Below are 13,455 nucleotides of genomic sequence, written 5' to 3'. Positions count from 1 at the left end.
CATGTCCCACTATTCTAATTATGCCTCTTCAAAATGTATTGCTTTATGTTTGTATTTATGAAAATTCAGAAATAGATTAGATAAGTGATTCTTTATTAAGCTAAGACACTTCTTTGCAATGAAAATGACTATATGATTTATAATTATTTCAATTTCATTTAAGGAAGTGCTCCCTGGGGATATGGTGGGGTCTCAATTGTCTGTAAGATAATTTCATGCAGCAGTCCACAAGATTTGAATATAAACATTAGATGTATCTCTCTTTAGCTTGAAGGGTTTTTCCTCTCCCCCTACTCTAATTTAACCATTTTCCCCATTCTGAAATATCCATCATGAGAATCATGAACTAGAGAGACTTTAGATTTCTCAAGATCAGAACTTCCCAGCTGGCAATGTGGTGACATGCTGATATGCCAGGAATGGTTATGGATGTGTTGAGATATTATCTCCTTGGAAGTTGAAGTGACTGGTGGAGCCTTGAAGAAACTTCCATTTGCTTTTTTGTGTGTGCTGTTATGTGAAAAATGTTCAGAAAAACTAATTCTATCTTTTGTTTTATAGAAGAAAAATTGAAAGCCCTTTGAGTTTTGAAAGCTTTGTTATAGAGTTCCTTAATTCTAAGGCTAGGTGCAGAATCCAAATCTTGTGGCTTTTGCCCTGATGCACTTTGGCCACGACACACTTCCTTCCTTCTTCTTGAGTGAGACAGTAAAATTTAGTGGCTGCTCTTGGTAAGCACTTTTATTGGAAGAAGTGACCAAACTAATTCCTAACAGTTTGCTGAACTCCTCCTGGAATTCACTTTATATACATCGGTATCAATTTATATAAGACTTTAGGAGAGATTCTATTACCACTTTTTCATAGAAGTGGAAATTGGCATTCAGAGAAGTGAAGTGACTTGTCAATGATTTCATAGTTAGTTACTGAATTCAAATGCAGATCTGTCTGGCTCCAAAGCTTAGGCTCTTTGCACACCATCATGATAACTGGAATGGAAAGTATTGGTCATCGCTACAACATACAGAAATCCTGCCTGCAGAGGAGATAGATAAAGGATAGTTAATTTTCAGTATATGAGAAGAGGAAATTGGGGCATTTGCTATGCCTACCTGGACCTATTCTCCACTTTGAATTGGCGATGGCTTTTGGAGAGTGGGTGTCCTGGTGCAATTTGTTAGAGACCCTCCACAAAAAGAGTCTTAGGATATTTTATTGTTTTTATTGCTTCTACCAGACACATGAGTCAGGAAGTTTTCAAGTTGAAGTACAGAGAGACAAATTTTTACAAAGATTTGAAAAGTTAGATACTGTAGTATTATCTCTAGACTCTGCTGATGACCGCCTCCTTCCTAGTGGTAAGAGTGCATGTAACAAAAGAATTATAAGGAATGATCTCTGACCCTCAGTTGTACCACAAGTAAGTAGTTTGAAAAGATAAGTTCTCTTGGGCAGCCCAGGTGCCTCAGCGGTTTAGTGCCACTTTCAGCCCAGGGTGTGATCCTGGAGACCTGGGATCGAGTCCCACGTCAGGCTCCCTGCATGGAGCCTGCTTCTCCCTCTGCCTGTGTCTCTGCCTCTCTCTCTCTCTCTGTGTCTCTCATGAATAAATAAATAAAATCTTTGAAAAAAAAAAAGAAAAGATAAGTTCTCTAATCATTACACATATACCTGGGATATGTGGGAAATAACTGGTATCTTAAAACAAGCAAATGAGAATTAGAAGAAAGAACAATGAAGTATCATGGCACATAGATTTGGCCTTTTGGAAACTACTAAAAGAGTTCAGGCTTTCCTTGAATGGATAATCCCAGATTTGAGGGGAAAAATATACAAAATGAGTCTAGGACATCCTAGAAATTCAAGCAACCCAAAGAACAAGCTCTTCTTTGCTAGAACACATTTATTGAAAGCCTTCAATGCGTAAATAGGACAAAATGGGGCTTCGAGAGGAAAATGGAGGTATTAATTGAATCACACTATATATATAATAATCTATAAATTCATAATGTGAGGAGAAAGACAGGAATAAGGAGGTGGAAGAAGGGGAGAAAAATAACTTATTGGATACCATTGAAAAATAACTAGAGCACTAATTCCTTACTCTGAAACTGTCATGTGTCCTGCCTTTTCCTCTATATACTGTCTTTTTGGTTAGTCATAGCAGTAGCTGATGAGAGAAATTGCTACTTTACATAATTTTCCAGCTGACTAATGTGGGTTGACTTATACAATTAAAAAGATTATTTTGTACCTCCTGAAGTTATTTAAGTTTAGATAATCAATGGGTGAAATTATATCTTAGTATTGGCAAATGTGGGAAATATTGAATGCCTCCTGATATAATAATATACAGCACCTAACACCACCTATGAAATGTTCTTGCAAAAGGTGGATCCAGATTCTAACTAATTTCCATTTGTAGGAAAAAGCTGATTTTCATATGTAGGAAATACCAGAGATGGAAGAATAAGTCGAATGATACACAAAGAAGCAAACAGAACATTCAGAATGAGATACATTTCATAGGAACTAATTTCTGCAATAAGTTAGTGGCACAGAAGGAGGAAAGACCGACAAACAGGAAGAAAGTAAGAGAAAGAGAAGTTCTAGACTAAAGAGACTTAAGAGACATGAAAACCAAATGTAACATGTGATCCTTTTTTATGATCCTTTTTTATTTGGATCTTGATTCAAATGGAGCAAATGAAAGAAAAGACCCTTTTTTTTCTTAAGATTAATTATGGAAAAAGCTTTGGCTATCTTGGCACATAGTGGACCACTTAGCGGCTTAAAACAATTTATTTTCTCACAATTTTGCAGTCAGGTCAGGTCTTCCAGGAATGCCTCTCTACCCCATCGACATAACTAGGGTGGCTCATCTGGGACTTGAGGATTTATTTCCAGGATGGCCTCACTCACAGGGTGGCTAGCACATCGGTACTGGCCGTCTGCTTGGAAAGCAGCCAGAGATGTTGCTAGAACACTTGATGTCCCTTCATGTAGATTTCTTTATGTGCTGCTTGGGCTTTCTCACAATAGGACAGCTGGGATCCAAGAAGGAGGAAAGGAAGCTAGCAGTCCTCTTAAAGGCTGAGCTTAGATCTAAAACACTGATATTTCTTCTATCTTCCATTTATCAGTGTAGTCACAGCTTCAGCCCACATTCAAGGAAATGGAGAAATAGACTCTATCCCTCTGTGGGGGGGATGACATGGGAGGTATTTGAAGTTATCAAGGAATAATTTTAAAGTGTAGCAATGGCACTCTGATTATCTAAGAAAATGTCAAAAAATTTTAGAGATACAAAGTGGAGCATGTAGGAGTGAAATGACATGATGTCTGGGGTTTGAAATACTTGCACAGGAAAGAAAAATGATAAGGATAAAATGGGATAGATTTAGCAACTGTTGTAATATCTCGATAATTTTTGAATATAGGTGATGGGAATATGGAGGGATTAGTGAACTCTGCTTTCAAGTACATATGAAAAGCTCATAATAAATTTTTGAAAATATTCAGCCTTGAAATAATATTATAGTTCCTAGAAGAGACTCAAAGTTCTAGTCTCATCTGGTTTGATTTTGATTAAATTTTAATATTACATTTTCTCAGAATACACTGTAAATAATACTCACCCAAAGTACTAACTTAGGAAAGCATGCAGAAATGGAGAAACTTGCAGGAGTACTGGAAGAATAAGAGAAGGTAGTCAAACATGGAAGGCTGCTCGATGATGGTGCTGATGACGTACTTTTTTCATTTAAAGGCAACTGTGTGAGGACTTAATGCTTTGAGGTTTTGCATCTGTCTTCAAAACATGAAGGGAAAGAAGGGGAACTGTAGAAAGTTACCACCACTGACCTCACTGAACCCTTGCATCCATACTAGCTGTTGGAAATGCACAAACCAACCCTTATATGAGAAGAGTAACCCTTCTTGAGTAAGCATCCTCAGATATATAGTCTGTTACTTGGGATTGAAAGCATTCCTAGCTCACAACACACTAAAAGCAGAAGGTGCCAAAGTAATTCTCCGGGCTTTCCTAATTAAAGAACAAGGGGCAACTGTAGATGCCTTTCTTGAGGGTATTAGAAATAAATGTTACTTACTGGAAAAATAAGTCCAGGACCAGCTGAAGAGGAAACATATTTGCAAGATCAGAATTGAACTTTCCAGCAATTCCATCTCTGGTTATGCACGCAAAAGAATTGAAAGCAGGGGCACAAATAGAGATTTGTACAGGCTTGTTGATGGCAGCATTATTTACAGTAGCCAAAAGGTAGAAGCAACCCAAGTGTCTATCATCATATGAATGGATAAACAGAATGTGGTATATACGTACAATGAATATTAAAAGTCTTAAACAAGAAGGAAATTCTAACAAATACTACAACATGGTTGAGCCTCAAAGACATGACACTAAGAGTAATAAGTGAGTCACCAAAGGACAAACATTGTATGATTTTACTTATATGAGGTACCTAGTAGAAGAATGAAATTCATAGAGGCTGAAAGTAAAAGGGTAAATGTCAGGGGCTGGTGGGAAGGGAGGAGTGGGGAGTTAGTGTTTAATAGGCCCAGAGTTTCAGTTTTACAAGATGAAAGAGTTCTGGAGATGGATGGCAGTGATGGTTAATGACAATGTGAATATACTTAATGCCACAAAATTACATTTTAAAATCGTTACAGTGGTAAATTTTGTTATGTATATTTTACCACTTTAAAAAGTACTCATTTCAGTATCATGTCATATAAAAAATCCAACTTTTTTTTTCAATTAATGGAAGGAAATAGAGGGATGGAGATGGGGAGGCACACATGGGACCTGGCTTTGACCTACTACCTTTGAAAGGAAGGTGTTACTTTTATATTGAAGGATGGTCCTTTTTTCAAGGTTTGCTTCATATTTTCAATTTAGTTAGCTAGGTCTATGATTGTTTTTACTGTAAGTTTCCTTCATATTTTAGCAATATTATTGCCACCTTCGAAATCTGTTTATACAAATCATGGTATGTCTTGTGCTCTCATTTGATTAGTCAGGCTTCTTCATTAATTTAAAAAATTGTTTGTTCAGTAAAGACCATCTTATTTGATCATGGTCTCTGAATCCCCTGGATTATGGCAGGGATTTTACTCTGTAATAATCTCTCATGAGAACTGCCCACACAGCTGTGAAGGCAAGAAGGACCTACAAGGGGTGATCACGTTCTCTCAGGCACAGCGACAAGGGACTGAAGCCCACCTCAAAAATGAATCTTTTCTGCTTTTCACTGGTGAGTTTCCTTACATGCATCATTGATATTATCATTTTAATTTTATTGTATCAATTAAAAGTAATGGAATTAGGGTAAACCCTAAATTTCCTATGTGGTGATTAAAGAATATATTTAGGGTCTTATAAAAAAGTCCACATCAGAAAGAGGAAAAGATGTTTTTATTAAAGCACTTCAGCCAATTCTATGCAGAGGCAAGTAATTTAACAGCAACAACAACAACAAAATACGTTCATGTAAAACAATTACTGGTTATTTAACATTTTGATGTTGAATTTCTAAGAATGATATGTAGACACTATTTCTGAGGAACTATTTTCTTCTATTTATTATAAATATCAGAAAACATTTTGCAAAATATGCTGCATTTGAGTTACTTACTTTGCTTCAACACATCCTAGGAATCAAAATTTCTTCTTCATTGTTTGAGTAATGAATTCTGTTTAATGTTGGCTTTGTTAAACTACCATGGAGGCAGCTTTCTGAGTTACACAGTGCTGTAAATGCGAGGTACAATACATTATTCCAGTCCTGCAGATGTGCTCATTCATGGGTACAAGCACTTCTCAAATTCTTTTTTACATTATTACCTTTTTTTTTTTTTTTTTTTTTTTTTTTTTTTTAGTATAGCCTGAAGTGGATCAGTGAAAGTTAGCAGGTAGTCATAGATCTGGAAATACTTTATAACTCTAACCTGCAATTGTGACCATCTGCCAATGCTAAAAATGGATTTCAAAAATAATTTTATTCATTTCTATCTGTGTTTACAGCAGGACATTATGCCTATTCACTGGTTTTTCAAGATGTGGCTGGGAGATCCCTGTCATTTGTAGAAATAAAATGGTTTACTTTGATGTTTGTTTTCTTTCCAAATTGCAAATAAGATTAACATAAGTGCTAGAGATGGTGCTGACATAGGTTGTAATACCTAAACAGGAGGCATTTTAAGCCAAGATAAGGGATTTAATCTTAGAGCATCTTGAAAAATAAAATGCAATTGTGAGTTGTGGCAGGCTGAATCATCGAGTTCTGATTGCCTATATAGTCCCAATTTACAAAATAATTGCCGGTGCTCAACTTTGCTTTGTGCCATATAAATCTGACTGGAGAAATCCCATTTCAGGTGATTTAAGTGGTATTGTGCATTCTTTTCTAGTCTATCTAAAAGAGCTCTATGTAGTTTATATGAATATACTTCCCATGGAAATAGGCAGTGTAGCAGTAGAGATGACTGCATTCTGAAATCACTCTGAATGGTTCTATAATCAGTATGCTAATGTTTCTATAACATAGCGTGGCTCAGCATAGTGTGGCATCCGTTTGTAATCCTGCTATTGAAGACATATAACCATCTAATGAGCATCATTGTCTTTCCCTGTAATGTAGGAAAAGGAGCATGTACTGAAAAAGGCTTCCTTCAAAGCCATGCCTCACGGACTCAATCTGACTGCAACTCTTTTCCATGTTTTATTTTATTTTTAAGACTTTATTTATTTATTTGATAGAGGGAGAGGGAACGCAAGCAGAGAACGGGACGTGGGGCTTGATCCCAGGGCCCCTGGGATCATGACCTGAGCCCAAAGGCAGATGCTTAACCAACTGAGCCACCCAGGCGCCCCTCTTTCCCATGTTTTAAAGCTGTCCTTAAAAATTTGCTTGTTTGGAAACATATTTGATTAGATTGAACCATCATAAAGACTGAAATATTTTGTTCAAGCATTCCAAAGTTTGTTGAAATCAATTGCTTTAAGAATAAAATGTCCACAAGGTACTTGGAAAAAAATCAAAACTATTTTAGGTGCTTTTTATTTCTTCCTGTGGGGTAAATAAATAAAATTGTTTAGCGTATGGGCTCTCAACCAGGGTGTTGCAACACCCTACTGTGCTGTTATGAGCTGTGAAAAAGGGGTGGGGTTACAGATTTTGCCAGGAATTTGTGCATAATTCAAAACATATTTTATCTGTGCCTGTAGGAATGTGAACATATGGGACATGCATTTAAAATAAAGAGATGAAAAATCATTGATTTAGTGGAAAGAACCATTTCAGAATTAAAAAGTAGAGATATATATTTATATATTTATCTTTAATTCTGTAGGAAAGAGATGGTTTTAAATATTAAGCATCACATAAAGTTTACCACTAAAGAAAGCCAGAGAAAGAGTTAAACATTCTCTTATTGAAGTGTAGGGGGAAATTGTAAATCTTTTAGTAAATGGGATTTTTAAGAGAAATATAAAGCAAACTTAATGAACTACCCATTGTGAACCAAGGATACTATAAATAATCCATTAAAGGTGATTGCTATTATTTGGGATCTATAAACTTGAAATGGGGTCTATCTTTCAAAAGGGAGGCAGGAATATCCTTTTATGTATGCCACTCTGACTTTAGAATGTTTCTTACAGTTTTACATTGTGATAAGCCTTTTAGAAGACTTGCTCATTAGAAGCAGGGTGATTTTCTTGTTGAGCTCATCATATGGTTATTGAATTTAACAGGACTTTGTAACCCAGTAAGGTTACAAATCAATTATCCGTGCACCATTTCTTCAGTGATTTGCAAGGCTGCCTCTATTTTATTTGGACTCGATTCTATCCCATCGCTTTATCTCTACCCCTTTCCTTATACCTGATCTTTAATATATACCTATTAGGGTAATTCTAACGCTAAGTAGACACCTTATTCAGCAAAATACCCTTTCCTTGTCCCTTTTTAAAATTTGGACTTTTTAAAGTTTTTGTGCTTCTAGGTAAATTTCAAATTCTATGAAATCTTTGATGGGATTTTGGTTAAAATAGACTTAGTCTCACATCAGCTTTAGGGGAAATTGACTTAATTATGGAGTTGAGTCCTCCCCTCTACAAACACGTGTAGCTTTTCATTGATCCTGATTTTCTTTTATTGAAGATTAAGATATTTTATAATTTGCTCTTTAAAATTCGTGCACATCTTTTACTAAATTTGTTGCTAAGGGCCTAAGAATTTTGGTTCCTGTTATGATTACTTTTTCCTAATCTGTTTCTGCTGGTTTATAGATACATTTATGGACTTCCTGATATTGATACTGCAAGTATATAATTTTGCTGAATTGTAAAAATTCTGGTAGTCTATGTTTTTTTTTCTTAGATTTCCATACAGATAATCTGTAAATTTTCCTCTTCTTTAGTAATTGTATCATTTTCAACTTTTCTTTCACTTCTGTCACATTGACAAGAATGCTATACCAGCAGGCATCCTAGACTTGTTTCTCACATTCATGTAGTTATTCCTAATTGAGTCATCCCGAGGCTTTTGATAAATAATCCCAATGAGGTCAAGGAACTCCTGTCTCTTCCCCATTCACTAGATTTTATCACAGATGAATAATAAATTTTTTGAGTGCCTTAAAACATTTATTGAAATAATAAGTTTTCTGTTTAATATTTTAAAAAGACATCCAAATGTTGAAACATCCTTATATTCTCATATTAAATACAGATTGACCATGGTATATTTTTATGCAGACTACTAAATTTAATTAAATTTAAATGTGTACATCACATTTAGAATTTCTTAAAACTATTTTACAAGTGAAATTGGTCTATAGTTTTCTTAAATTGACAAGAAAATTCTGTCATTTTATTTTTCTAGAATTCTTATTAATCTTACGTGGCAACATCTTAATATACCCTCCACACTTTACCTGAATGTTCTATGTGTTTTCTATTTACCCTTGTATGCTCCACCATGGATAGACTCTGCAGTATTTTCTAATTTTTTTCAAAGGTCTAGAGTTAATCCTAATTTTTTAGTTTTTAAATATAAATTTCTTTGATTATATTACTCATTTCAGGATACTGTAATTGTTTATTTTTTGTTGCTCTCTGATATTCTTGTTTCATTTCTGCCAGTTTGGTTTCATCATAGATTATTTATAAATGGATATTACTTTTTTCATTTTACTCTGTGAAGATCACATTCTTTCTTAAAAATTTCTCCATCATTTTTATTTTAATTTTATCTGGAATGAAATGGTTTTATTTTCAGATTGTCAATTCAGCTAGTGCTATTTCTCAGCATTTAATCCCTTCATGTGTTTTGGTTAATGTTGGATGATAAAACTCTTTCTCTTTTCTCTGTTTCTCTGTCGCTCCCTCTCCCTAGTCCTCCGTTCCCCTCAACCTACACCTTCCTCCCTCTCTTTTTCTTTCCTCTCTGCCCTGTTCACCTTTCTACATCTAGTTGTGAGGCAAGACCTCAAGTCCCTCTGAGGCTCTGGTTCAGAACCAAGAATTACATTGCTGGTCCAGGGATCTTATCCTGAGGTGATAGTTGGTGTATGGCTGATCCAGTCACTGAACCAGTTGGCTGCTTGCTTGTTTCAGATCCCATCTTGCTGGCTGTGTTGATAAATTTCACTTTTCTGGCCTACACCTTCCTAGAAGCAAGGGCCCCGGCAGCTATTGGAAGGAGCTTTTTTTCAACCTCCTTTCTAACTATGAGTGCTGCTAGATTTTAGCATGAAGTTCCTTTATGTGGATGATATCCCCTACACTTCACCCCACAAAGCCCTAGTCAATACTACCTGTTTGTGGATGGACACTGAAGAGGTCCAAAGTTTTATATTCACTCACCACTTTGTGTTTCAGTTAGATTTTGTGTCCCTACATGATTAGGTATTTTAGAGCATACATGATTTAAGTCTTTTTAATTTTCTCAACAATTTGCCATGTGTTTTGAGCAGAGGTTGTTTACAACACAAAACTACAGAACATTTTAGTTTAATGTTCTAAAGGTAGATGATGTGGGGTGCCTGGGTGGCTCAGTGGTTGAACATCTGTTTTTGGTTCAAGTTTTTGGTTCAAGTTGTGAGGTCCGGGTATCAAGTCCCACATTGGACTCCCCACAGGGAGCCTGCTTCTCCCTCTGCCTATGTCTCTGCTTCTCTCTCTGTGTGTCTCATGAATAAATAAATAAAATCTTTAAAAATAAATAAAGGTAGATGATGCAAATGCAACTCAATCTTAGTTTATGTTGTAATAAAATTCATTTTTAAAGATGAGAACATTTTCAATGCAACACTATAGTTCTACTCATTGTTTCACATAAGAAAACTCTTTCATAATTCAACAGACCTTTATATTAATGACACCACTCTTGGCGTTACTCATAACTATAGAAATTTCCCATATACTAAGTGTATGCCTCTCTCCCTTTATACTGTATCTAGATGACATCACAACTATATCAATTTTGTCTCACAAGGTGAAAATGTAACTAGTTAATTCAGTTAGTAAGTTTGCTTCTCAAATACAAAGAAAACTTATTATGTGGTTCACAGTTGTTTTATTTATATATATTTATTTATTTAAGATTTTATTTATTTATTCATGAGAGACACACAGAGGAAGGCAGAGACATAGGCAGAGGTAGAAGCAGACTCCCTGTGGGGAGCCTGATATGGGACTTGATCCAGGACCCCAGGATCATGACCTGAGCCAAAGGAAGAAGCTCAACCACTGAGCCACCCAAGTGCCCCTGGTTTACAATGATTTTAAATGCAAAATCGTACATTTTAAAATTTACTCTTCTGTAAAAGAATGAAAACAAATACATAATATTATTTATTAATATAAATAACATAAATATTAATATCTTTATTGTACTTGTGAAATACTTTTTTGCTGTTTCAGAGCACACCCTGTAAATTCATTTTATCCTGGCAGTTACTCTGTAACATGAACAAAACTGCTGCTTTACCATTGAAGAAGCTAAAGTACACATTGTGTTTCTTCTACAAGGACACAGGACTAATTAGAGGGATATGTGTATCTAACACCTGTGACCTGACACCCACCGCAGTTTATTGCTGTGCACATTGGCATCTATTTAGTTGTACCTTGAAGTTGATGTCTTCATCACCCTTTTTGAAAAACTGCCTCATTTTGCATAATTGTTCCCCAACAGTTGAGTTTTGTTTAAATTCCTGGCTCTGTAGAGAGTGCTGAGAATGCCTTTCTTTGCTGCCTTGTTCACTGTTGAAAACTGGCATACCATTAACTCTTCATCTCTATGCCCAGGACAATTTAGATGGGGTACTTTGTAAAAGGGGGTAGATAGGTTAGAAGACTTTTTAAGGAGAGGTGCCTGGATGGCTCTGTATTATAGGTGACCAACTCTTGATTTTGGCTCAGGTCATGATCTCTAGGTCTTGAGATGGAGGCCTGAGTCATACCTCATGCTCAGAGATGAGCCTGCTTGAAATTCTCTCCCTCTGCTCCTCCCTCTGCTCATGTGCTCTCTCTCTCTCTAAAATAAATAAATAAATCTTTTTTAAAAAGCACTTTTCAATGAAAATATCATTTTATTATTTCTTGCCTCATAAATCTCTTTTATTACAGGAAGGCTCTATGGACAGCTTATATGAGCCAGTCCCAGAGCAACAAACTAACCAAGAAAGCACCTCTGTCGGGATTGGTTCTCTTATCTCACCTATTGGAGAGAGTGGAAAAGCACACAACAATCTCTTCATGGTGAGTGAAGCCTTGAGTTGAGCGGATTGCTTCTCTATTATATATTTAGAATCACTTGTCTCATGATACCTGGTTTTTTTTTTAAGATTTTATTTATTAGTGAGAGAGAGAGAGAGGGAGAGAGAGAGAGAGAGAGAGAGAGAGACAGACAGGCAGAGGGAGAAGCAGGCTCCATGGAGGGAGCCCGATGTGGGACTTGATCCCGGGTCTCCAGATCAAGCCCTGGGCTGAAGGCGGCACTTAACCACTGAGCCACCCGGGCTGCCCATGATACCTGTTAATATGGCAAAAATCACTATTCTCAGAAAGCTCTTCATTTACTTTTAGCTTCTGAGCTTTTTATTGTTGTCTCTTTCATGACTTTAGCTTATTAATATGAACTACCATTTATAGAGTATGTATTAGGTGATTACATAAGTTAACCCAGTTAATCCTCAAAGCAAACTTAGGACAGAGAAATAACTACATTATTTTTTGAGATTAGGAAACTGAAGGAGAGAAAGCAAAATAACTTGCTACAGGCTATAAACCATGAAGTGTTAAAGCTGTCAATTAAAGATATATGAGTCTGCCTCAGTAGTGCATTGGTAAACCAGGTCTTTGGGATGGATGGAGGGAACCCTAGATTTGTTCCATTTGCTGATTGCCATGGTGTAAATGCTCCTCCCTTGGTCATTTTAAGCTACCAGTGGTTTAATAACAGGCTTACAATACCTGAATATTTATTTGTTCATTATCTTCAGTGCCAACTGCAATACACCCCTGGTGACTTTAAAATCTGTGCTAACCACTTTACTAAGCTGCTCCTAAAATTTAAGGACACACACTGTGAACTTACAAAACATGAATATTACTAGAATGCAAATGCAGATAGTATTTTTGAATTATCTTTATAATTACTAGAGGCAGAGAGTTCTCGGTGCTCTGCAAAATTGGCCCTGTCCCTGTTTAACAGTGCTGGCTGTTCTCATAGTTGATTGTGCTGTATTTAAATTAATCCCATCCTGGGACGCCTGGGTGGCTCAGCGGTTAAGTGCATCTGCCTTTGGCTTAGGGCATGATCCTGGAGTCCCGCGATCGAGTCCCACATCGGGCTGCCTGCATGGAGCCTGCTTCTCCCTCTGCTTTTCTGTGTGTGTGTGTCTCATGAATAAATAAATAAAAGCTTAAAAAAATAAAAATGATAATAAATTAATCCCATCCTAACAAACTTATTTTCCTTATATTGTGGCTTAGTGCAATACAAAACATCCTGTCTGCTACAAATAAAGAACTTCCCTATGCTTAGAGATTTAGATGCCATCTTCTACCCTTACAATTATACTTTTCCCCAATAACAACACAAAGATTACTATCCGCTTCCTTTTTTGTAAGGCACTGTATTAGGTAATGTTATATATGGCATTATTTGTGTTGATCCTCACAATAACTTTAGAAATGTTTAGAAATGTTGAGAAAGGTTACATAACTTCCCCTGTTAAAAAGAAGATGACCCAGGACTCAAATCCAGAAAAGTACCTTCAAGTTTTATATCTGCCTTCATACCTACCAATTTTATCCCTTGGGGACATTCTTTGAAAACAACTTTTTTATATAGCTTATGGATGTAAGCAATGTAGCATTTGTTAGCAAACAAGTTCAATAATAAGTCTCAGTCGGTAAAA

General features: G+C 36.1%; 2 protein-coding genes across 22 annotated transcripts in view; one reads left to right on the top strand and one right to left on the bottom strand.

The window, feature by feature from the left end:
• LOC144301748 (uncharacterized) overlaps positions 1 to 13,455 on the bottom strand; it is a 355,630-nt gene that overhangs the window by 103,702 nt on the left and 238,473 nt on the right. For 4 of the 18 annotated variants that reach the window (XR_013368515.1, XR_013368514.1, XR_013368516.1 and 1 more), the window contains exons 4-6: positions 5,658 to 5,773; positions 4,113 to 4,135; positions 3,639 to 3,690 (exon numbers count right to left, since the gene is read on the bottom strand). The exons of the other annotated variants lie outside the window; for them this stretch is intronic. The gene's annotated coding sequence lies outside the window, so the exon portion shown is untranslated. The remainder of the gene's footprint in view (positions 1 to 3,638; positions 3,691 to 4,112; positions 4,136 to 5,657; positions 5,774 to 13,455) is intronic. 18 annotated transcript variants of the gene reach the window in all.
• SAMSN1 (SAM domain, SH3 domain and nuclear localization signals 1) overlaps positions 1 to 13,455 on the top strand; it is a 268,791-nt gene that overhangs the window by 125,670 nt on the left and 129,666 nt on the right. Inside the window, exons 1-2 of one of the 4 annotated variants that reach the window (XM_077878804.1) lie at positions 5,159 to 5,276; positions 11,660 to 11,791. The exons of 1 other annotated variant lie outside the window; for it this stretch is intronic. In XM_077878804.1, the coding sequence (XP_077734930.1) occupies positions 5,253 to 5,276; positions 11,660 to 11,791 (156 nt within the window). In that variant the 5' untranslated portion in view covers positions 5,159 to 5,252. Of the gene's footprint in view, positions 1 to 5,158; positions 5,277 to 11,659; positions 11,792 to 13,455 lie in introns of those variants that run through there. 2 more of the 4 variants (XM_077878806.1, XM_077878805.1) reach the window with 2 other exon arrangements.

The sequence above is a fragment of the Canis aureus genome, chromosome 30 (genome assembly GCF_053574225.1).
Source record: "Canis aureus isolate CA01 chromosome 30, VMU_Caureus_v.1.0, whole genome shotgun sequence".
Taxonomy (NCBI): domain Eukaryota; kingdom Metazoa; phylum Chordata; class Mammalia; order Carnivora; family Canidae; genus Canis; species Canis aureus.
The sequence above is the reverse complement of the archived record's forward strand: the minus strand, read 5'-3'. Positions and strand labels throughout refer to the sequence as shown.